The sequence below is a fragment of the Somniosus microcephalus genome, chromosome 10 (assembly GCF_052327205.1).
Source record: "Somniosus microcephalus isolate GS21.2 chromosome 10, FLI_Smic_1.0, whole genome shotgun sequence".
Taxonomy (NCBI): Eukaryota; Metazoa; Chordata; class Chondrichthyes; order Squaliformes; family Somniosidae; genus Somniosus; species Somniosus microcephalus.
The window spans coordinates 147,563,035-147,587,733 of record NC_140996.1 but is presented as its reverse complement, the minus strand read 5'-3'; the positions used below and the strand labels follow the sequence as shown (position 1 = coordinate 147,587,733).

The 24,699-nt window shown below is 47.1% G+C and overlaps 1 protein-coding gene across 1 annotated transcript in view; it reads right to left on the bottom strand.

Moving 5' to 3' along the window:
- LOC147111741 (neuronal PAS domain-containing protein 2-like) overlaps positions 1–24,699 on the bottom strand; it is a 214,086-nt gene that overhangs the window by 6,881 nt on the left and 182,506 nt on the right. The window contains exons 17-19 of the mRNA XM_085998936.1: positions 15,787–15,912; positions 13,482–13,663; positions 4,990–5,082 (exon numbers count right to left, since the gene is read on the bottom strand). Of these exons, the coding sequence (XP_085855062.1) occupies positions 4,990–5,082; positions 13,482–13,663; positions 15,787–15,912 (401 nt within the window). The remainder of the gene's footprint in view (positions 1–4,989; positions 5,083–13,481; positions 13,664–15,786; positions 15,913–24,699) is intronic.

Sequence of the window (24,699 nt, the reverse complement as noted above, 5' to 3'; positions counted from 1 at the left end):
CGCCCCAATGCCGTAGGGAGACGCATCACACGCCAGCCTCATTGGCAGTGCTGGGTTGTAGTGAGCCAATACTTCCTTTGAAGTGATTAAGTCCTTACTCTTCTGAAAAGCACGTTTACAATCATCGCTCCATTTCCATGCTACCCCCGTTCGTAGCAGGGCGTTCAGTGGATGCAGAATTGTCGACAAATTCGGCAAAAACTTATGATAGTAATTCACCAACCCGAGGAATGACCTCAGTTGCGACACATTTTCAGGCGCTGGGGCCTTAACAACCACTTCAATTTTGTCAGGGGACTTATGTAACCCCTCTTCATCAATCACGTGACCACAATACGATATCTGTTTCTTAAAAAATTCGCACTTGGGGCGGTTGGCTCGCAGCCCATGTTCCCGTAGTTTAGTGAGCACCTGTTCTAGGTTGTTAAGGTGTTCACTGTCATCTTCACCTGTTACAAGGATATTGTCCAAGTAACACTGAGTCCCCGGAATCCCTTGCAGGACTTGTTCCATCGCTCTTTGCCATATCGCCGGAGCTGATGCTACTCCGAATACCAATCGATGATATTGGTAAAGACCTTTGTGAGTGTTTATCGTGAGATACTTCCTAGAGGACTCTTCAACCTCCATCTGCAAATATGCTTGTGCTAGGTCAATTTTTGTAAAACGCTTCCCTCCAGACAGTGAGGCGAAGATGTCTTCTATCCTTGGAAGAGGATATTGTACTGTGTGAAGGACAGGGTTCACCGTCACCTTGAAATCCCCACAGATGCGAATCTTCCTTGGCTCTCCGGACTTATTGCTTAACGTTTTTTTCATGACAGGAACGATAGGTGTCGCCCACTCGCTCCAGTCGACCTTAGACAACACGCCCGCCTTCTCCAGATTCTCCAGCTCTGCCTCGACGGCTGGACGAATTGCATATGGTACCGGTCTCGCTTTGAAAAACTTGGGAACTGCATTCTCTTCTATTTTTAACGAGGCGGTTACGCCTTTAAGCGTGCCCAGTTCTTGCTGAAATACCTCTTTGGCGTTAGCTAAGATTGTTGACAATCGTCCAGGAGTGACGTCTTCATCTTTTTTACCGTCCACCGTCATTGCATGAATGGAATGCCAATGTAAGTTTATCTTCCTGATCCATTCCCGTCCCAATAACGGTGGTCCACCATTTGGCAGTATGTAGAGATACAATTTCCGTATTTTCTTGCCATTGTATTCGACAGGCACCCTTATTTTTCCTCTGGGGTATACTTTTTGCCCCGTATACGTCGTCAGGACGATGGATGTCTCTCTCAAGGGTATGTGTGAAAATAGCCGCTCATAGTCTCGTCGATTCATGACAGTTAGCGCTGATCCTGTATCCAATTCCATTTTAACTTGGGACCCTGCTATCGTGAGGGTGACCCAAATGGTTCGGTGATCCTCTTTTGCGATTACATTGTGAAGTTTGAGACAGCTTAATCTCCTGTTCTCGGATTCACTATCGCTCATCTGGTCTTCGGAACTACTGTCCGTCATCTTTTGTACTTTCTTGTACGGTTCCTTAGTAGCCTTTTTGTTGTCGCTGGTCTTCTTCCCAGACCTACAAACTCGTGCAATGTGTCCAATCTTCCCGCATTGTCTGCATATTTTGTCTTTGGACCAGCAGTCCTTCTGGTCATGGTTAGTTCTGCCGCAGCGATAACATTTTGCAAATCCCCGTGTCATTTCGTGGGTGCTGTATTCCTGTAGTTTTTGTTGAATTTCTGCAGCTCCCCTGGCTGCTGCTTCATACGATACTGCCACGCTGAAAGCCTTATCTAGCGTCAGCTCTTTTTCTGCGAGTAACTTCTTCTGTGTTCCTTCACTCAGGAGTCCACAGACAAATTTGTCCCGTAGGGTATCTGCCAGTCCTGCTCCGAACTGGCAGTGCTTTGATAGCTTGCGTAGTTCCGTAAGATACTCAGCATTGCTCTCATCTTTGTGCTGATTTCTCCTGTGGAATTTAAATCTTTCTGCTATTAACAGCGGTGCAGGGTTTAAGTGCTCCTGTAGAACAGCAACAATTTCGTTAAAACTCTTCGCCTTCGGTTTGGCTGGAGTAATCAGGTCCCGCAATAGGCCGTACGTTCTAGCGCCCATTAAGTTTAACAATACCGATGCCTTTTTCCCCTCCGCTATATCGTTTGCCTCGAAATATACCTCTACTCTTTCCACATACATGGTCCAGTCCTCTAATGTATTATCAAAAGCAGTGATACAGCCAGTCTTCGGCATCTTGCAAATCTAAAATGGCGCCTCCCGCGCTTTGCCTTCTTCTCCGATTTAACAAAATGGCGCCTCCCGCGCTTTTTCTTCTTCCCCGCTGTTGTTAGCGCTGCTTTCCACGGTTTCCTGCGCGTTAAATATTAATTCGTTTTCTTTTATTATCTTCCCGTCGTGGAGCGGACCCTCTGGAACACTTCCCTCCCTCTTCTGAGGTCCGAATGCTGCCCAGCTTCGAAACACCGGCCGCGCCCTGTATGCTCCACCCTCTCTCTCTCCCCTTGCTTCCCGACTCGCTGCCCGGCCCCGTTGCAGCCCAGGAAGGATCAGAGCACTACCTGCCACCAGCCCGATTAGCTGGGAACACGGACCGAGGAACCCAGCCTGGCTCTGGAAAGTCGCTCCTGCAAAACCTTGAACCCGATGATTGACGGTCGACGCCCGTTCCTCGAGTTTCAATGGACTCTATTTTTTTTTTCCCGACCTTCAACGTCGTCGGAGCTGCTGCTGAGTTGCAGGTAAGTTCTTTCTAACTCGTCGCCAGTGTTAAGTCCGTGAATGATTGAGACACGGACTAGCAGGAGAGAAACAAACAGAACTTTACTGGTGAAAGGCATAAACGAATCTAACAAAAGAGGCTCTCTAGCGCCTTTTATACAGGGGTGGTCACTGCCGGTATTGCAGTCGGAGACCAGTTCTTCTCTTAAAGGTACATACACAACAGCAGGTAAGTGTCTAGGTCAGCTCGACACCTTAAGACAAGAGCTGACCAGGATCATAGAAAGCCTAAAATAAAAACAGAAAATGCTGGAGATACTCAGCAGGTCAGGCAGCATCTGTGACGAGAGAAACAGAGTTAACGTATCAGGTCGATGACCTTTCGTCAGAACTGGAAAAAAGCCTAGGTCAGTGAAAGGGTTGACCAAACAATAGTGTTACCTAGCCATCAGATCATCCCCACGACTCCCATTTTTTCAGACTGCAGGTGCTGGTAATGATTCTGCTGTTACCATTTACAGCTCCACTAGGCCCATCTTTTGTTTCTTTACTTGTCCCAGTACCACCTCCTTTTGGCTTGCACTATCATCCTCTATTCATTTAAATCAATCCTGCCTTCCACCCTATCTCAAATCTTCCTTTTTGTTCTTTCCTCCACCCCTCCCCCTTTCCCTGCCTCTGTGTTTGCTTAAAACCTGTAACATCTGTAACATTTTCCAGTTCTGCAAAAGGTCACAGACCTGAAACGTTAACTTGGTTTCTCTCCCCACAGATGCTGCCCGACCTGCTGAGTATTTCTAGCATTTTCTGTTTATATTTCAGATTTTCAGCATCTGCAGTATTTTGTCTTTTATGTTACTTAGCCCAGTGTGGCATATTTTATTATTTTCCTTCTTATAAGGATAGAATGATTTTTTTTTTAAAGGCATAATTTACTGTATGCTCTCTTGCTGACTGTAAAATAAAGCAGTTCAATAATTCATATTTACCCTAATTTCACTTAAGTTTTAATCAATCTGCATTTCAGAAGATTGGAGAAGTGCACTTGAGGGCATATACAGGAATCATGATATCCAGTTACGTCTCCAGGTCATGCTATTGTATAACTAGATATTAGGCAGTATGGGCAAGCACCTGATCATAAGGGATGCAGGATCTGCTTACAGGAGTGACTGTTGACAGTGAAACCAATAGAATATGTAGAGTAGACATTTGTACCACCCGTATAAGAAAGAGTTAATTTGCTTGAAAACTTGGCAATAGCATTTATAAGTAACTAACTAACATAGTTAGCAGCTATTGTGTAGAGAACAGAGTCAGCAAACTGTATGCTGTTATTGAAGCTGGAACAAACCTCGGTTACAATGCTAGGAAGACAGGACATGATCAGGGATCTGATTGGTGCATATGGTGTGATCAGAGCAAGGAACATTAAGGAAAACAAGGGAAGTAAGTGTGGTACTTGCTGATTGGTTTAGGCTGTGTGTAGTTCCGTTTTCTGGTGTGTAAAGGACAAGTGTTCGAGGCTGTTCAGTGTAGAAGCATTTTAAGGCATGAGGAAGCATCCAAGAGGAAGGGAACCGACTTATCCCGTAACATCAAGAGGCACACTTCTATCCAGGAGGAAGCGGGTAATATACTTTCTGCTTGGTTCTGTAAACTATCACTCATACTGTAATGTGTTAAGTTTTACAAGTCTTAAATAAAGTATTAATGTATCCAATTGGAGTTGAGTCGAATTCCCCAGACCCGTCTTAAAATAATGCTGGAAAGAATCTGGAGCACTAGATCGGCAACCAAAAAATGGACCATTAAGACTACTACCTTCTTTCCCTAAATCGACAACTTATGAACTTGACTTGCAGCACAAAATTACCTGTACAACCAATGAACAATGTAGTCTTTACTTGAGCAAGAAGATATAGTGGCCCCTTTTGTGTCGCATTTTGGCGCAAAACACACTGCAATCCAAAAATATTTTACTTTCTAGCATTGGGTTGCTGTAAATTAATATACATTAATTTCTATAAGCACAAATCATTTACTATCAACATTAGTGTTCAATTTCTCTTTCATATAGGTGTTTTCATTCAAATTCAAATTAGAGATTGCTATAAATATTGGAGTTCATCCTTGCTATACTTTTTGGTTACACAAATGTCCTTCAATCCAAACCAAATAGTCACATATAAATGTTCATACAGCCATAACACAGAAAATTTTACAGTGAAGAGAGCTGTGACATACTTAGCTTGTTGTCCAGTAGTACTGAATTCTGTGGGTTGTCTAGAATGGCATGTATTGGGCATCATTGGTTGAATGGGTTGACTAAGTAGCATTCTTAAAAGGAAAAATAAAACCATAAGAAAATATCTCACATTTCCACAATAATACTTTCTAATGATGTGTTAATTTTTCTACTTTGACTTAGATAAGGTACTTATCTCAAGTGCATTGGATCAATTGAGCGGTGCTTAAAAACCTTGCTGTATGCGCTGAACACCTACTTGCAAATATTGATCAATGCATCATATTCTAAGATATTCTCCCTGGGTACAGAAAGTGTGATAGGTCTGAGGCCGGAGTTAAGACCCATTCACACTGCTGTTCATTTTTTAAGGGTTTTGGATCACTGTGTTGCAGTAGGTGAAAAACCATAGGGTAGATTTTCATGTTGGTTATGCCTCGTAAATGGGTGTAACCAACCAGAAGCATGGATGGAAATCACTTACACGATCTGCAATTCCAGACAAGTGCACAACTGTCTCAGAAAGCTCCTGCCAGAAACAGTGGGAGCTTCATATCAATATGTTAATGCAGCCGAGGTAACATCAGTAGAGTGTAATGCTATTTCCCAGATTTTATATCAGAAATAGACCGATTCATAATTTTCTTCACATAATTTAGGTATCCAGAGCTATGCCTTTGAATACAAACTTATTTAGCCTGAAACTGTAACGTCAGCTTTCCCAATCTTATTTTCAACTTTTTTTTGCATGTTTTTTCTCGTGAAGAGTGTGGCCCGAGTTTTGGTGTTTCAATTTCCAATCTGTTAATTGGGACAATGGATGTTTCTATGGGAGTCTCTCTATGCAAGTGTAAACTAGGCTCAATGGTAGCACTTTTGCCTCTGAGTCAGAGGTTATGATAAAAGATATATGCACCTTATGCACTGTGAGCATTTTTAGACATTTGAGTCCTGCATTGTTAGCTGTAGCCAACTTTTTCAGTTTTTCACTGACAAAAATCAGCAGAACTAACGCTCACCCTGCTGACTTCTGCTATGACAACTGCCGCTGAAAACAGTAACATCTACTGCATACCACAGCATGTGACAACAAATCAGATTTAATTTACATAACTAAAAATAACTGCTGCATATTTTATAATGATAATGGACAGGTGGCAGAGATTACAAAGAAAACCTTATCTTGGGATTCAAATGACAATAAGCCAATCCATGCGGTTTTTCTTGTAGTTTCTCCTTAATAACGATTCTTTATAAAACTTTCCTCTTAAAAACAGATAAAGGTGTATTCTGAAACTCGATCCTGCAACAAAGAAGCTAAACCTGAGCCAAGGATTGCAGAATAAAACATGGGCGAACTGCCTTCATACAACTTTTTGGGGAATTAAATTAACAGGTTAAAAATGTAACCCTTTCATCAATCATGTGAAGAGACAGTCAGACTAAAGTACAAATTTGTGAAGCATAAACATAATGGCCCTGATTTTGCTGTAGTGGGGCATCTAACGGCATCTGCCATTAGTTAGACTTGTTTGTGTACGTTTAGGTTTCACAATTCTTTGCATCACAAGTTGCTGGAAGTACAAGCTGGTAACGGCGCAGCGGGGGAAAACTGGGCATCTGGGACCTGAGTGAACAGGACAAGCAACTGGTTATCTCCTTAACCAATCAGATTGAAGGATTGAGAAATAACAGCAGAAGGACTGAGAAGGAAGTGTAAATTAGAGTGAGTGACTTCAACTTCAAATCAGGTACAGAAAGAGAAATAAAGAGGGAAAGAAAGATTGCATTAAGAGAAAGAAAAAAGAGAAAAATTTAAATTTGGTATTTTTAAAATCTCCAACAATTAATACCTGAAGGAATGAGACTGCACACTTTTAATTGCTCAATTTCTGGGCCTGCGAGGTTGATTGCCAGTACTTTACAAGTATCATGTCGTTAAAAGGGTATTTACGATTGTAATTACTAACCCAAAATATCTTCAACAAGTTTAGTTCGTATTTACCGCGCAAATACAGCAACTTCATGACTTTCAATGCATTTTAAAGGTGAGGCAGGCAGCAAAATGCCATTTTCGCAAAGTTAACGGTGGAGAGGCACAACTCTGTCAGCAACTTTTGGATATTTACATTTAAACGCGCATCTGCTCCTCCCCTGAAGTTGCTGTACCATTTATCTATATATATAAAACAGTATGGCCTAGAAATTGGGTATAGCCCCGCTTGAGGCATTAGAACTGGCGCTGCACAAAGTTTATAGCCAGACGAAACTTATCGCTGCCTGGCGAGATATTGGGTTGCATCGCCCCCAAAGGGGATTGAGGCGCGAACTCAGACGTTGCACGGGGCTCCCAAGGCGCAAAAGTTCAGGCGCTACCCAATATCGGCGCGGACGGGCGCAGCGCAGGTGATCTCAATTACTGGAAACCGCGAGACTTCCAGGCGCCGGCCGGCTCTTAAAGGGATGGGTCAGTCAGCCTGAGCTGCCACACTCAATGCCCTGTAGGCCTCAGAATCGGCGCTCGCCCTTCTCTGGCGCAAGAAACTTGGTCAGGATGGAGAAGGTGAGACAGAGAGCAGAGCGCTTTAGCACTGAGGCTCTGGACCAGTTGGTGTCTGCAGTTGAGCGCCGTCGAGATGTTCTGTATCCTGACAATGGCAAGAGGCCGAATCAAAAGGCTTACCGGCGATCTTGGAGGGAGGTTTCTCAGAGGGTCAACTCCAACAGCATGGCGAGCAGGACCCCTGTTCAGTGCAGGAAGAAATTCAACGACCTCACTCGGGTCGTTAGGGTGAGTGCTGGTTATGCAAACTTCTGATTCCCTCCATCTGCACCTGACTTCGAGCACCCTGTTGCCATGATACCCCAATGGCCATCTGTCAGCAAGCATCCATGGCCCTTTCTGGGCACACACATGGACATTTCACTCAAGGCCACATGTAAGGGCTCTTGCACCATGGGGGGCATGCGATGATCTCTCAAGGCCTCATGTAAGGGCTCTTGCACCATGGGGGGCATGCGATGATCTCTCAAGGCCTCATGTAAGGGCTCTTGCACCATGGGGGGCATGCGATGATCTCTCAAGGCCTCATGTAAGGGCTCTTGCACCATGGGGGGCATGAGATGATCTCTCAAGGCATCATGTTACAGAACTTCCCCTTCTTTCCCCTGCAGTCCAAGCTGGCGGCGAGGTGAAAGGACCAGACTCGAACCGGTGGCGGGCCTCCACAAGTCGTCACTCTGACGGATCTCGAGGAGAGAGTGCACCAGATTCTTGGAGGACGTCTGTCTGGTCCTGTTACCACTGCAGCTGCCGACCACATTTCCGACAGCGAGGGTAAGGCTCTCTCCTTTTTCAGCTGTTTCCTTCCACTTGGTCCCCCCGCCAGCATGCTTCCTCAGTGTGCAGCCATGTCAGAGCCTTGCCGCAATCTGGCATGCCTTTCCGCCAACCTGTCCTTTTGCTAAAGCCACTCTTCCACCTCCCTGCTTTCATATGATGCATCACCAACTTGGGCTCAACGCCCTGAAGCTGCCAGTGCCAGTGTCTCCGGAGGCGAGGATCAGGAGGAAGCCGGACCATCCGTTCCAATCTCAGGGGAGCATACACATCTACAGACTGGGGATAGTAGTTCCCTGGAGGGGAGGGGGGGGGAGCTCTGAGGATCAGCCAGTTGCCGGAACAAGCGGCATGCAGCAACGCAAGGGGGGTAGGCAAGTTCGGCCACCGTCTCCCCGGAGGGCAAGGCAGGTAGTGATGACTGCCGCACAGAGTGCAGAGGAGGTGCGTCGCCTGGCTGAAATGAGCACCCATGCCCGGCTCAGGCACACTGAGCTGATGGCTGCAGTGGGGAGGATGCCTCAGTCAATAGATACACTGGCAAAGAGTGTGTTGGACTTTGGGGCAACAATGGAGAGGACTCTCCAGGGCTTCGGGGCAACAATGGACAGGACTCTCGAGGGCTTCGGGGCAACAATGGAGAGGACTATCCAGGGCTTCGGGCCATCAATGGAGAGGACTCTCGAGGGCTTCAGGGCAACAATGGAGAGGACTGTCCAGGGCTTCGGGCCAACAATGGAGAGGACTGTGCAGGGCTTCGAGGCCGCTATGGAAAGGACTGTTCAGGGCTTCGGACAATCCCTGGAAATGTCTGCCCAGGGCTTTTCCGAGGCAGTGGAGCGGTCGGCACCGGCCTTGTCCGAAGCAATGGAAAGAACTGTCCAGGGCTTCTCCGAAGCACTGGCACCTGGCTCACAGGTCCTCACTGCTGCCACGCAGTCACTTGCCGGCCTCGTCCACACCCAGATTGAGGCAACGCGAACTCTCACTGCAGCCACCCTATCTGCATCAGCTAGGATCACCCCGGCCCCTTCCAGTCCCATACAAGGCCAGGAATCAGTGGAGCATGCGATTGTGGCGGATGAGCCGAGCCGGTCCCCTCAGAGAGCCAGTGTGCCGTCCGACCATGGTGCAAGTGTCCTCTCTCGGCAAGTGACCATTGCACATGCCAGCGCTGGTACGTCTGCAGTGCAGCTGCCACCACCTGCAGGGCACACTGCTTCCAGCCATGCTCAGATCAAGCATCCTGCGTCCGCACCCTCCAAGCCCAGAGGTCGGCCAGGCCGTCCCTCAGGGGCTTCTGCGCTTCCACACAGTCAGCAGGCGTCCCCCAGCCTTCACCCCGCCACTGGGGTTCAATGACTTAGGAGCAGCAGGGAGGGAAGGGGCCGACCGCGAAAGAGAAGTCGTTCTCCATCAAGGGGCCAGCAGTAGAGGGAGGTGCTGAGACGTTTCTTTGGTCAAATTCAAGGACACCCTCACCTGTTGTAATTGTTGGAAATGGTTTGTTTAGTTTTGCGGCTTTGCCGAAGAGTTAACTGTTATTTTGTTAGTTATGGTTTCTGTTGACATGACGTTGTTTTGCTGTAATGAAAGACTTTTGTGACAATAAAGAGAAGTTTTAATGTGCTATGGTGCACGTGACTAATTACAGTGATGCTGGCCTTCAGAGGCTTTCAAACATCCAAAGTGCGCAGGAGTAAAGACACTCATCATTCCGCCAGAGGGGCCTCGATACGAGTCCTGATGAGCCTCTGACGGATGGCCCTTCCACTTTCAGGAGCCCTTCCATCTTCCTCCTCCTTCTCCTCCTCCTCCTCATCTGCATGCTCCTCCTCCTCCTCCGCCTGCTTCTCCAGGGTCAGAGGGAAGGTGATGAATTGACGCCTTCGCCTATAAAGGGCAGCTGTAACTTGCCGGATGCAACAGTGCACTGCAACCTGAGAGATATTCACAATGTCCCCAATGGCTGACTGAAAGGATCCGTTGCCATAAAAATTGATGGCAACAGTCAGTTTAACGGCCACCGACAGAGAGGTCCTGCACCGTAGATGCGGCTGCAGATCCTCAGCAAGCAGGTGGCACAGCTCAGTAACAACGTCCCTCCCGATTCGGAGCCTTCGCACACACTGCTCCTCCGATATGTCAAGGTATGACACCTGCTGCCTAAAGACCCTCGCAACATACCCTCGGATTGGCCGACTTCCATTGCCCCTCCTCCTTCTGGCCAATCCCGGCCCTCTCTCCCGCCGTCTCTCTGCCCCTTCATAGTGTTCGGCCATGAGGCCGTCGCCCTCCAAAGCATCTCCCATTCCGATGCCAGTTGGTCAAAAGGCTGTTAGGTCTAGTACTCCAACTGCTCCGGACAGGTTTGAGGGTCCCAAGTACTCTAATGCTAAATTCCAAAAACTCTGCTCCACAGTAGCTCACCAACTCGCTCCACCAACGATTGCAATGAACAGGCCAAGTGGCTGAAGCTTCTATACTAGAGCTGTCCCCTTTAAATAGCGCCCCCCGACTCCGAGAAGGGCCTGCTAACGCTCCTTCGAACTGTCACTAATAGCGCTAGGCGTAAAGGCTCCAGGCGCCACCCAATATCCGCTCAGGTGCCCCTAAAAGGCATTGCACAATGAAATGATGTCATGATCTGCTTGCACTCGCGGGTGCGCGCAAACACTTAGTGCAGGCGTTAAATGTATAGTCAATATGTGAGTTGTCGCTATCTTCATTGCGCCTGCCCCAACATTAGGTAACGCCCCAATTCTCGGTCTCTTTAGGCGCTAACCGCTGGCGCAAACAACCGAATTTCTAGGCCTATGTCTCTCTGTCTCTCTGTCTGTCCGGCTATACAATCAAAAGTTATAGAGCATACCTACACATGTGTTATATCAAAAGAAAGCTCATCATTAAGTGACTCTTGTAGGCGTACTTACTTTTTGGTCGGACAAAAATTGTTCGCACATTATACAAAAAACCTTCAAAATTCCACTCATTATCCACTCATTAGCATTGACTGATGTCAAGGTCGACCAATCCTGTGCCGTAATGATTGACCAATCCTACAGTTCAGTCACCTGATGGTTGACCAATCGGTGTGTGTGTGGGCGGGACTAATCGTTTTCATCTCAGGGATCTGTCAGCCATTATACAGCAGCTAGGGCAGCTAAAAACCTTGGTAATCCAGGTCAGTTTCTTTAAAAAAAAAAAGATTTACCAAAAATGTTTTATAAGTACTTTAACTTTCATCTTTGAAGGTATTAAAAGCTAGAAATGTTTAGGTTAAAAAACAGTGCAAAACGGGCCTAGGCTTCTCCAACTGCCGACAGCCCAAATCCAGTCCCAGGCTCCCAGCCCACACATCCACCAGGCCCAAAAAAGCCCTGGAAACTGCTGACAACCCAAATCCAGTCCCAGGCTCCCGGCCCACACATCCACCAGCCCCAAAATAGCCCTGCAACGCGGGGCTCCCCTGCTAGTTTATGTATATATAACAGCGAGCGCCATTAGCCTCACTGTTATTTTGACAGCAAATTCTGGCCCAATCACCTGAACAGACAGTGGAGCCTGATCTCTAACCACATGTGTGAAGAATTTTGAGACATCTGATGATAGGGGATTCTTCATCCAGTTCACTTAGCCTCCATATATTCCGTTAATTGAATCATGGTATGGAAAAACTATTGGTGCTATGGGAAAATTCGTAGCCCTGCTAGTTCACTGTACTAAATGGGGCTCAAGGAAGTGGAAATAGAATGGGAGGTAAAATGGTAGAACAACTATACATCGTTTTTGTCACATAGGATTGGTGCGATATCAGATTTGTGACACAATAGACAGTGATTACATCATCCTGCTGTAGTGTTTTTAGCAAAAAAAAGATTTCTGTGTTTACCAAACATCATTCAACAAATAATTTTTTTTTTTTAAATGAGAAACTTATAGGGCTGGATTTTCCTTTGTGATGCTGCCTGAAATTGGGCAGGATTGTGGCAGGAAAATGGGGTAGTGAGTTCTACCACTGCCTCCCCATCCTAACCTCAAATTTCCCTCCCCACACCTGTGCTAGGACTGTCCCTGGCTTCCTCTTTCCTGCCCGCTCCATGTAAATACCGGAGGGAGCCCATCCTCCCTAATCTCTTCCTGCCCGTCTCTGTTTTCATTGCTCCCAAGAACTGCTTGGTGGAGGGTGGCGGCAGGCACAGGGTAACGGCAGTAAATGTCCTGATTTCGTCAGATGGGTGGAGAGGGCCTTTCTGCCGAGACCTACAATGGCTGCAGTTCCTTCTTTCTTCAGGGCTCTTCTCGTTGTTTAAGGTCCCTCATTCAGGGCCTGCAGCAGCATCCTTGATGCAGGACTGCTGGATTTCTCTCCAGTGCACTGGTGGTCTCCCTCTTGGCAACAGAGATCCTGTTGGGAGCCCACCAGTTATTGTAAACGATGGAGTCGGTGGGTGAGCAGAAGTCCTGTCCCACTGCTACTCTGTCCCTAAAAATAATACCCAATTCATATTTTCCAGTCCATAATTTTGTAATAATTGAGTTAAAGTGCTGGGAAATGTGCACTCTTCTATTTTTAGCCAGCCAGTGTGCCAGCAGCAATCACTGCCAGATAAGATATAGTGCAACCAGATACAAAGTAAAGCAGCCTCTACTCTCCCCCAACACCATGCCTTAACTCTGACAGAAAAGAGCACATCTATTGTACCAGTATTTTCATAACCACCCTTATATTTACTGAGGTTAGCAAGCTTCCCTGAAACTTTGGGCTGTTTTGTGCTATAAACCTTGACCACTGGAAATCAGGTTGAAACCAGAGACAGCGAGGTTAAGTGATTGAAGCTCTGGTTCCAGAAGTAAAAGGGCAGTGTGCTAAGTCATGTCATCCAATCCCCAGATAGACACTCTTTAAAAGAATGCCTTTCTGATAGCTAACTCATACGCATAATGTATATCTCCCAAAAGTTTATTTTTCAAGTATGTTTTTAACTACTCATCCATTGATTGTAATTTCTGAAATAAAGTTGCTATTACCTTAAATAACAACAGAAAACACTGGAAACTCTCAGCAGGCCAGGCCTGCTGAGTGTTTCCAGCGTTTTCTGTTGTTATTTCAGATTTCCAGCATCCGCAGTATTTTGCTATTGCTATTACCTTAGTTGTCTATCATGATTGAAGTTCGGACCTGAATGACCAATGGTGCCATCACTCTGGAGTGTCATCGTGGGGGCCTGAGAGAACATCATAGGACTGTTGAAATGTAATGCCAGGCTACTAGAGGATAGGTTGGGCAGGGAAGTCTGTACAATCTGTCCACCCTGAATCATTTTAGCATCCTATAAAAAAATTAAATAACACAAATAATCTCATTTAGCAAGAAAATCAAAATCCAAATATTCTGTTTAACACAATATTCTATGTTTAGTGTGAAACAGATCAGCTATTGTACCACAGTTACTAGGGACTAAGACATGCATCTCCTGAAATTCCATGCGGTACGTTGTGCCGTATTTGCACCCACTAATGCTCCGAGAGCTGAATCTGCCAGATGTTAGTTGGTCAGCTCATTTGTATATCAATTACATTGAATTTTACAGCACAGAAACAGGCTTTTCGGCCCAACAGGTCTATGTCAGTGTTTATGCCCCACATGAGCCTCCTTGCACTTTACTTTATCACTATATATCCTTCTATTCCTTTCTCCCTCATGTACTTATCTAGCTTCCCCTTAAATGCATCTATGCTATTTGCCTCAACCGTTCCATGTGGTAGTGGGTTCCACTGGAGGATCTCCAGCACAAGTTCCATGTAAAATGGTATTAATGTTTAGCATGAGAAAATTAGAATGCGGCTTTATAAAGCTGGGTCTGGTTACAGGTTGCAGCAGCAGGCTGTGGGACAAACAAGTAGGTAGAAAAGTTCAGTGTGAGGTAACTGCACTAGATGGCTCCTGTCATTTTGTTCAACTTTTTAAGAATGTCTTCTACTGAAGGATCAGGCACAGACTGCCGAAAAAGGGATAAGAGCATTGCAAAGAGGAGTAAAAGAGCTCACAATTTCAGTGAGACTGACCTTCAAACTCTCCTTGAGTTGATCGACCAGAGGAGAGAGAGATTGCATGGGAGGATGCCTAAAAAAATGTTTCTCATGCCATGTGGCGAGAGGTGGTAATAACACTGAATGCCAACTCTCATCTCCAGAACTATAAACCACTGCCACAAAAAATTAAATGACCTGACTAGGGCAGACAAGGTAGCACACTGGATACTCTCTCTTTTCTTCCTGGGATACCCTGGGCACAAGCATACTGTAAAATTAAAAGCTGCACAACTAACCTTTCATAATGCACTTTGGTTAAAGGGGGCACAAACTAGCGATCTTACAATATATGTAGTCATCTCCCCTAACAGCATTTACTTGCATGCACATCCTTTTACCTTTTGTTTTCCTCTTCCATCTTGAAGGGAAGATTCCCTACGTGGTCTATGTGTAGCAAAATCATAAATGCATTTGAGGTTTATAAATTTGTTGCACATTGAGCAGAGAAGAAATCTTTGTTTTGTTCAGCCCTATCTTATCACTTATTTCCCAGTTTCCCCATTCCTAATGAAGAGTCTACAATGGTGATGGATCTGCTATGCATTTCCAGCATTTTATGTATTTATGTTAGAAACCTAGGCCTAGAAATTAGGTTTGCCTCCGCCAGGGCTTTTGCGCCCGAAATTTTGCGCCCGCGATAATTGCCGCTGTGCCCGCCAAAAATTCAGCTGCCCCGCGCCCAGACGGCTGCGGGCGCTAATGGAGGGTTTCAGCGCCTCGCTATGGGCGCTGAATGCAGGTTTGCGGCGCTAATCCCCTGCTGCGGCACCTGATGCGGTGCGGCAGGCTGGGGTACTGCAGGCCTCCTCCTTCTGTTAAGGAGGAGCTGCCTGCAGCCGACCGCTGACCGGTCGATTTGCCCGACAAATGAGCCCGGCACCTCGGAGAAGTGCCGGGCTCGCGGGCCACACACATCAGTGCCTCGGGGGGGTGGTGGAGGAGTCCGGGGAGGGAGGTGCGGGCAGGCGGCCGCCGGGAAAGCGGCCGGCCGCCGCTCCACCTTAATGCGCCGGCGCTACGTGCTGCAACATCCCGTTGAACAATCGTTGGTTGCGGCTGCCACGGGTGAGGCGGCCGCAACTGAATTTGGGCGTCCGGCCGCGTTACCACGGCAACCGGGACGCTGCGCACACCGATGACGTCATCGGTGCCGGCGCAGCGCTACCGGCTAACGCCGATGGTAGGGCCCAACGCAATTTCGATCGTGGCTATAATTCCGGCGCAAGGCCCTCTAACGCCTCTAATTGGGCGCTAACCCCACCGAATTTCTAGGCCCTAGTAATTTAGCTGGTTTGAGAGTATATTTGGTTCCCTTTGAATCTGCGGTAAAGACACCTAATTACGTTGATTCTGTTGGTACCTGTATCTGTTTATTGGGAATAGCCTGGTCTTGCACTGTAAGGCCCATTTGTTGCTGCTTTTGCTGTTGTGATTCTTGATGCTGTAATGGACTGAAGCTGATAGACACTGGTTGCTGTAGGAATAACTGAAAGGGAGAAAAGCAAGTTTCAAATAAAGATTTTCAACCATGTTAGTGACATTCAGATTTTCAATTACACTCTTGAATATTAACAACTGGTGATTTTTTGAGGGGCACAATACACGACAGGGGTGATTCTGTAATCCTGCACTCAGTGGGAGCTTCCTGGCAGGGAGCGTGGGTCAAAGAAAGGGCTATAGCATTGTAACCTCAATTCTTGGACTCTTTTTGAATGAATCTCCTCGCTGGGAGCATAGGAATGTAGAATATTTCTTAAACAGCTATCTGATAGTATTTTTTATTCCTGAGTGAAATGTTGAATATTAAAATTAATTCCATGTAATTGTAATCTTATAATTGTTTAATATTTGAATCATTTTACTTTGAAGTATGGACTTTGCCTGATATTTGTGGCATTACTGTGAATATGCTCATGTGGCACAATTTTATTGTCAGCACACAGAACTATTGGTTTTAAAAAACTGCTTTTGAAGTACCGTAGTATAATTCCAAACTGAAACAACTTGCTTTTATGACAATAAAAAGTGGCTGTAGTACTGTGTCACACCAGTATCTGCACCAACAACGGCAGCCACTGTGGGGGCAGCATCAGCACCAGAACTGAAAAGGTTCAAAGAAAAGAGCCATCACCACCTTCTCAGGGCAACTAGGGATGGGCAATAAATGTGTCCTTGCCAACGTCACCTACATCTTGAGAACGGATTTTTAAAAAATTGAAGCACTGGGAGATTTCCAGAGAATTAAAATAATCAAGTCTGTAGGAACAAAAGTATCAGAAATCTCAGCATTTTCAGTGCCTCAGAGACAAAGGGCAGGATTTTCATTGGGCCGTGGAGGCGGGATTGGAGGCGTGTGGGGGGTTAAAATCCCGAAATTGGGGGTCCAGAACCCATCCCGCACCCAACCCGCCTCCATGCCAGTTTCAAAGGAGGTGAGTACCAGACCCGCACTGGGACCTGCCAATTAACTGCCTGTTAACAGGTAGTTAACAGGCAGTTTTTAGCCTAATCCGTATTTTTAATGGTGAAGTGTGGGATTCCCGACGGCTCCAAACCACGCCAAGTTAGAGGAGGTGGACCGTCGGGATGAAGGGCTTGGAGGGGTCGAGATGTCCGGTGTTCAGGTGAGTGATGAGTGCAAAGGTAAATGTGTTTGGTGTGTGTAAAGTGTTTAAAGAAGTTCTACTAACCTTTACTTACCTTTACAGCCTTCCTTCCTTCAGGTCTCGGGAGTCCCTCATCTCACCGGCACAGAAAGCAGAATGGCTGCGAGCTGTCAAAAATTGCAGCATTCAGCTTTCTGTTCCTGGGAGATCTCTAAATCAGCCTGAGAGGAAGGAATTAACTTAGAGTACAGATTGTCAGTGTTTGACAGCGTCAAACAGCTGTGAAACGCTGATATTTCATCTGTCAAAAGGTCTTGACAGATGAAATATCAATCTGTGACGTCACCTGTTGCCAGGTGGCCCTTAATTGGCCTGCTGAGCCTGCTGGGCAGGCTCAACAAGGTCAATCAAGTCAAAATCACATGGGTTGGCTAGAACTCGATGGAGGCGGGACTACAACCCCAAAAGTTGTAGTCCCGCCTCCTACCCGACTCCTCAATTAAAATCCAGCCTAAAGTATCATAGCCCACAGGCTGAAATGTCACAAAAGAGCATTTTACTCCACATCTGAGCTGTAATGGCAGCAGGAAAAACTAGAATGGGAAGAGAAATAAACTTTGTTACAAGGAATAGTCTGTCCTTTATTACGTTTCAGCCTTGGCTCTGTAGAAGCATTCTTGCCTCTGAGTCAGAAGGCTGTGGTTAGACCACACCTGGAGTACTGTGAGCAATTCTGGGCACCACACCTTAGGAAGGATATATTGGCCTTGGAAGGAGTGCAGCGTAGGTTTACCAGAATGATACCCGAACTTCAAGGGTTAAGTTACAAGGAGAGATTACACAAATTAGGGTTGTATTCCCTAGAATTTGGAAGGTTAAGTGTTGATCTGATCAAAGCTTTCAGGATATTAAGAGGAACAGATACAGTGGATAGAGAGAAACTATTTCCACTGGTTGGGGATTCTAGGACTAGGGGGCGTAGCCTAAAAATTAGAGCCAGACCTTTCAGGAATGAAATTAGGAAACACTTCTACACATAAAGGGTGGTAGAAGTTTGGAACTCTCTTCCGCAAACGGCAATTGATGCTAGATCAATTGTTAATGTTATGTCCGTGTATCTTAATGTTGTGTCCTTCAATAATCAGACAACAGACTGCAGGAACGATTCAACAGGTGTTTACTCAACGTGGTTCAAACAGCAACTGAAACAACAGATTACTACTCAGCGTTATATACAGGTGTGGTCACTGCCGGTACTACAGTATACATGAGCTGTAGAAAGTAGTTCCCCCCTTAAAGGTACATACATTACAATTCCTCCCCTTTTAGATTAACAGTACCATAACACTCATTTAACAATTAAATATCAAACTAATTACAATTAACACTTTTAACATGCAACATTAGCTGAAAATAGTCTATTTATAAATTCAGTCTTTGGGGAGGCTTCCTGATCCTTTCTGGATAGCGCCTTTCCCGAGTGTCTTGCTCTTGGTGCGGAGGCGATTCTGGCCCCCTGTCGTTGGTTGGTTCATCAGCTTCCGATGCTACTGTTTCTGGGGTAGATGCTACCTGTACGTCGGGTTCATCACCAGGTACGTATGGGCGAGGCATGGGGTTGACTTGTTCCTGTGACTCTAGGATCTGGTCAGCATGGCGTCTCACGATGCTCTCCCCAACATCCACTGTGTACATTAGTGGGCCCTGCCGTGTGCATATCGTTCCTGGCTGCCATTTTTCTGTTCGGTAGTCGCGGGCCAAGACTGGTTGCCCAACATTGAAGCTCCTTGTTGGCTTCTCATGGATGTGCTGGAATTGCTTACTCTCAACATCTCTTCGTACGTTTGGTCTGAGCAAATCCAGGCGAGATCTTAACCTTCGGTTAAAGAACATCATGGCTGAGGCCTGGTTGGTGACTGCATGTGTCGCATTCCGGTAGGCGAACAGGAAATTGTCCACCTTGTGCTGCAGCGGAATGTTGTCATTGTACATAGCCTTTATTGCCTTCTTAAAGGTTTGTACGAACCTCTCAGCCAATCCATTTGTGGCTGGATGATACGGGGTGGATGTGTAATGCCTTACCCCATTCTTTTTCAAGAACCTCCGGAACTCTTCGGACACAAACTGTGGTCCGTTGTCAGAGCAAATCTGTTCTGGCAAGCCATTCCTGGCAAAAATGGTCCGTAGGACTGCAATAGTTTTCTCCGTGGTGGTGGAGGACATTTTGATGACCTCAGGCCATTTCGAATGCACATCCACGGCTATTAAAAACATTGAGTCCATGAATGGACCAGCAAAATCAATATGCACCTGTTGCCATGGAGATGAGGGCCACTCCCATGGGTGTAGAGGGGCCTGTGGTGGTGCATTTTGGACTTTCTGGCATCCTGAGCAGCTCTTGGTCAGGTCCTCAATTTGTTTATCGATTCCTGGCCACCACACATAAGCCCTGGCTAGGCTTTTCATTTTTACCCCTCCCAGATGACCCTCATGAAGCTCATTGAGCACTCTCTCCCTTAACTTGGGTGGAATTACCACTCGGGATCCACACATCAAGGTCCCCCGGCACACTGACAGCAGTTCTCTCCTTGTCGAGAATGCTGGCAACAGTGAGTCGCCATATGCTGGCCATCCCTTCACCGTCAAATCATATACCCGAGACAGTGTCGGGTCATTTCGGGTTTCATTTTCGATACAAGCGTTAGTTACCGGTAGGTATTCAACTATAGTCGAATGGAATATTTCGACAGGATCCACTGCTGGTGCTTCCTCCGCAGTAGGCAGTGGCAGGCGTGATAGCCCATCAGCATTTCCATGCTGTTTTGTGCCCTTATATTCAATCTCATAGTGGTGCGCCCCTAGAAAAAGTGACCATCTTTGTAGTCGTTGCGCAGTCATCACCGGAACGCCCTTCTTCGGATTAAAAATGGAGACAAGAGGCTGGTGATCAGTCCGCAAGGTGAATTTCTGCCCGTGCAGATAGTGATTGAACTTTTTCACTCCCCACACTAGGCTGAGTGCCTCCCTGTCAATCTGGGCGTAGTTACGCTCGGCTGAGGTTAGTGATCGTGACGCAAAGGCTATTGGCCTCTCTGAGCCGACCGAGAATTTGTGCGACAGCACCGCTCCAATGCCGTAGGGTGACGCATCACATGCCAACCGAATTGGTAATGCTGGGTTGTAATGGGCCAATACCTCTTTCGATGTGATTAGTGTTTTGCTCTTCTGGAAAGCTCGTCTACATTCGTCATTCCACTTCCATGGCACCCCAGTTTGCAGTAGGGTGTTCAGTGGGTGTAGTATTGTAGACAAATTTGGCAAGAACTTATGGTAGTAGTTTACCAGCCCGAGGAACGACTTCAGTTGTGACACATTTTCTGGTGCTGGAGCCTTGACTACTGCCTCAATCTTCTCTGGGGACTTATGTAACCCCTCTTTATCGAACATGGCCACAATACGAGATCTGTTTTCTAAAACACTCGCATTTGGGGCGGTTAGCTCAGAGCCCATATTCTTGCAATCTAGTGAGCACCTGCTCCAGGTTGGCAAGGTGATCAATGTCATTTTCGCCCGTGACCAGGATGTCATCCAAATAACACTGGGTCCCTGGGATCCCTTGCAGGACTTGTTCCATTGCCCTCTGCCAAATAGCTGGAGCTGATGCTACCCCGAATACCAGCTAGTTGTATTGGTAGAGACCTTTATGGGTGTTGATTGTGAGGTATTTTTTTGATGCTTCTTCTACCTCCATTTGCAGATATGCCTGGGCCAGATCAATCTTAGTGAAGCGTTTCCCTCCAGATAGCGAGGCGAAAATATCTTCAATCCGCGGAAGTGGATATTGTACGGTGTGAAGGACTGGGTTCACTGTTACCTTAAAGTCCCCACAGATGCGAACCTTCCTTGGTTCCCCAGGCGTGCTGCTCAACGACTTTTTCATCACAGGGACGATGGGTGTAGCCCACTCGCTCCAGTCTACCTTGGACAGTACAACTGAACGTTCCAGACTCTCCAGCTCTGCTTCGACGGCTGGGCGGATCGCATAAGCTACCGGTGTGGCCTTAAAAAATTTTGGGCTTGCGTTTTCTTCAATTTTAATCATCGCTGTCATGCCTTTTAGTGTTACGAGTCCTTGCTGGAACACTTCTTTCGCGTCAGTTAGGATCTTTGACAGTCGCCCAGGTGTGACGTCGTCATCCTTTTTGTCAGCCACAGTCAGTGCCTGTATGGAATGCCAATCCAGTTGTATTTTCCGGATCCATCCACGTCCCAGTAATGGTGGTCCTCCATCTTGCAATACATACAGGTCTAGTTTTGGTGTTTCCTTACCGTTATATATAACGGTCACCCTTATTTTTCCTTTGGGGTAGACTTTTTGCCCCGTGTACGTCTTCAAAATAATTTTTGTGTCTCTCAAGGGTATGTGTGAGAATAGCCGCTCGTAGTCCCATCGGTTTATGACTGTTAGAGCTGATCCTGTGTCCAATTCCATCTTTACCTGGACTCCTGCTATCTTGAGAGTGACCCAAATGGTTTGGTGATCCTCCGTTGTGATCACATTATGTAGTTTCAGACAACTCAGTTCCCTGCTTTCGGAGTCGTTATCACTCTTTTGTTCGTCTGAACTATTCTCCGTCATCTTATGTACCTTCTTGTACTTCCCTTTGGTCGGTTTCTTATTGCTGGTTTTCTTTCCCGACCTGCAGACTCGTGCTATGTGTCCTACTTTTCCACACTGTCTGCACACTTTGTCTTTGAACCAGCAATCATTCTGGTCGTGTGTTGTTCTGCCGCAGCGATAGCACTTCTCTGTTCCATATGACATTTCGTTTGTGCCATATTCTTGCGGTCTCTGTTGTATCTCTGCAGCGCCCCGTGCTGCTGCTTCATATGATACCGCAATGCTGAAAGCCTTTTCCAGCATAAGGTCCTTTTCAGATAAAAGCCGTTTCTGGGTTCCTTCACTTTGAAGCCCACACACAAACTTGTCCCTTAAGGTATCTGCCAGTCCCGTTCCAAACTGGCAGTGTTTCGATAGCTTGCGCAGTTCCGTTAAATACTCAGCATTACTTTCATCTTTATGCTGGTTCCTTTTGTGAAACTTAAATCTTTCTGCTATCAGCAGCGGTGTGGGGTTTAAGTGGTCCTGTAGGATTGACACTATGTTTTCAAAATCCTTTTCTACTGGCTTCTCTGGGGTTACTAGGTTTCGTAGTAAGCCATACGTTTTTGCACCCATTGAATTCAACAATACCAGCGCTTTCTTGTCATCTGGCACTTCATTCGCCTTGCAGTATACTTCTATGCGTTCGACATATGTCGTCCAATCTTCGACTTCATTGTCGAACGCTGTGATACTGCCACTCTTCGGCATTTTTGGGTGTGGTTAGACTGGCTTAAAATGGCATCTCCCGCGCTTTCCTTTCTTCCCCACTGCGGCTTAAAATGGCGTCTCCCGCGCTGCTGCCAACGCCGCTCTCGGCGGTCCTCGTGGCAAATGGCGACGCCCTGTGGGTTTTGTGCGCTGCTCCTGCGCTGCTGCCAACGCCGCTCTCTGCGGTCCTCGTAGCAATGGCAGCGCCTCGCGTTTTCCTGCGCGCCTCTCTCCCCCGTTGATGCTGCTCGGCCCTTGAACACCGGCTGCGCTCTGCTCTCACTCGCCTCTCTCCCCTGTTGACGCCGCTCGGTCCTGAACACCGGCTGCGCCCTGTGCGCTCTGCCCTCTCTCTCTCCCCCGTCGATGCTGCTCGGCCTTTTTCTGTGCTGCTCGGTCGGGCTCTAGCCCGCCGCTGTCCGGGAAGGGTCTGCGCACTACCTGTTGCCAGCCCGTTTCGCTGGACCACCGTGACTGGAAAGCCAAGCCTGGCTCTCGACAGCCTCCCCTGCGATGCTCAAATCTCCGCTGGATGACTGGGTGGTTGCCCATGGAACGAATCCCTGGGAGGTGATGCAGAGTTGCAGGTAGGTTCGAACCTGCCTCGTCACCACTGTTATGTCCGTGTATCTTAATGTTGTGTCCTTCAATAATGAGGCAACAGGCTGCAGGGAACGATTCAACAGGTGTTTACTCAACGTGGTTCAAACTGCAACTGAAACAACAGATTACTACTCAGCGTTATATACAGGTGTGGTCACTGTCGGTACTACAGTATACATGAGCTGTAGAAAGTAGTTCCCCCCTTAAAGGTACATACATTAGTTAAATATAAATCAGAGATTGATAGCTTTTTGTTAACCAAAGGTATTAAGCGATATGGGCCAAAGGCAGGTATATGGCGTTAGATCACAGATCAGCCATGATCTCACTGAATGGCGGAACAGGCTCGAGGGGCTGAAGGGCCTACTCCTGTTCCTGTGTTCCTATGTTGTGGGTTCATAGTCCCACTCCAGAGACTTGAGCACTGATGCTGATGGAGCACTGCACTGTCGGAGGTGCTGTCTTTTGGATGAGACGTTAAACCGAGGGCCTGTCTGCACTGTCAGGTGGATGTAAAAGATCCCATGGCACTATTTCAAAGAAAAGCAGAGAAATTCTCTCCTGTCCTGGTCAATATTTATCCCTCAACCAACATTACTAAAAACAGATTATCTGGTCATTATCACATTGCTGTTTGTGGGAGCTTGCTGTACACAAATTGGCTGCCATGTTTCCTACATTACAACAGTGACTACACTTCAAATGTATTTAATTGGCTGTAAAGCACTTTGGGACATCCTGAGGTCGTGATATCCAATTCCAATTCCAATTCCAATTCAAATGCTTTATTGGCATGAAAGTTTACAGAGAACCATATTGCCAAAGCTTACATAGCATCTCTCTCTCTCCGTCTCTCTCCCTCCTCTAGTCTCTCTCTCTCTCCCCCCAATCTCTCTCTCGCTCCCCGTCTCTCTATCTCTCTCTCTCTGTCTCCCAGTCTCTCTATCTCTCTCTCTCCCCAGTCTCTCTCTCCCTTCCCCGTCTCTCTCTCTCTCTCCCCCAGTCTCTCTCTCTCTCTCCCCCGTCTCTCTCTCCCCCAGTCTCTCTCTCTCCCCCAGTCTCTCTCCTCTCTCTCTCTCTCCCCAGTCTCTCTCCTCTCTCTCTCCCCCCAGTCTCTCTACTCTCTCTCTCCCCCCTCAGTCTCTCTCTCTATCTCCCCAGTCTCTCTCACTCTCTCTATCTCCCCGTCTCTCTCTCTCTCGCCCTCTCTCCCCCCAGTCTCTCTACTCTTTCTCTCTCCCCGTCTCTCTCTCCCCCCCAGTCTCTCTCTCTCCCCGCAGTCTCTCTCTCTCCTTCCCTCTCTGTCTCTCTCTGTCTCTCTCTCCTTCCCTCTCTCTCTCTCCTTCCCTCTCTCTCTCCTTCCCTCTCTCTCTCTGTCTCTCTCTCCTTCTCTCTCTCTGTCTCTCTCTCCTTCCCTCTCTCTCTCTCTCTCTCTCTCTCCTTCCCTCTCTCTCTCCTTCCCTCTCTCTCTCTCTCTCTCGTCTCCCCCCAGTCTCTCTCTCTCTCTTGCATCATGGGGGGCGTTTCATTCCATGTGTGGGCGTGCCTAATCCTGCAGCCTCCCGAAACGTCGCCGCCATTTTTAAAATACCGACAGCGACAGCACCAGCACAACAAACCCCCACAGTGCGGCTCCGGCAAAGTATCCCGCTCCCGGCCCGCCGGAGCGGGAGGTGAGTTGGGGTCATTC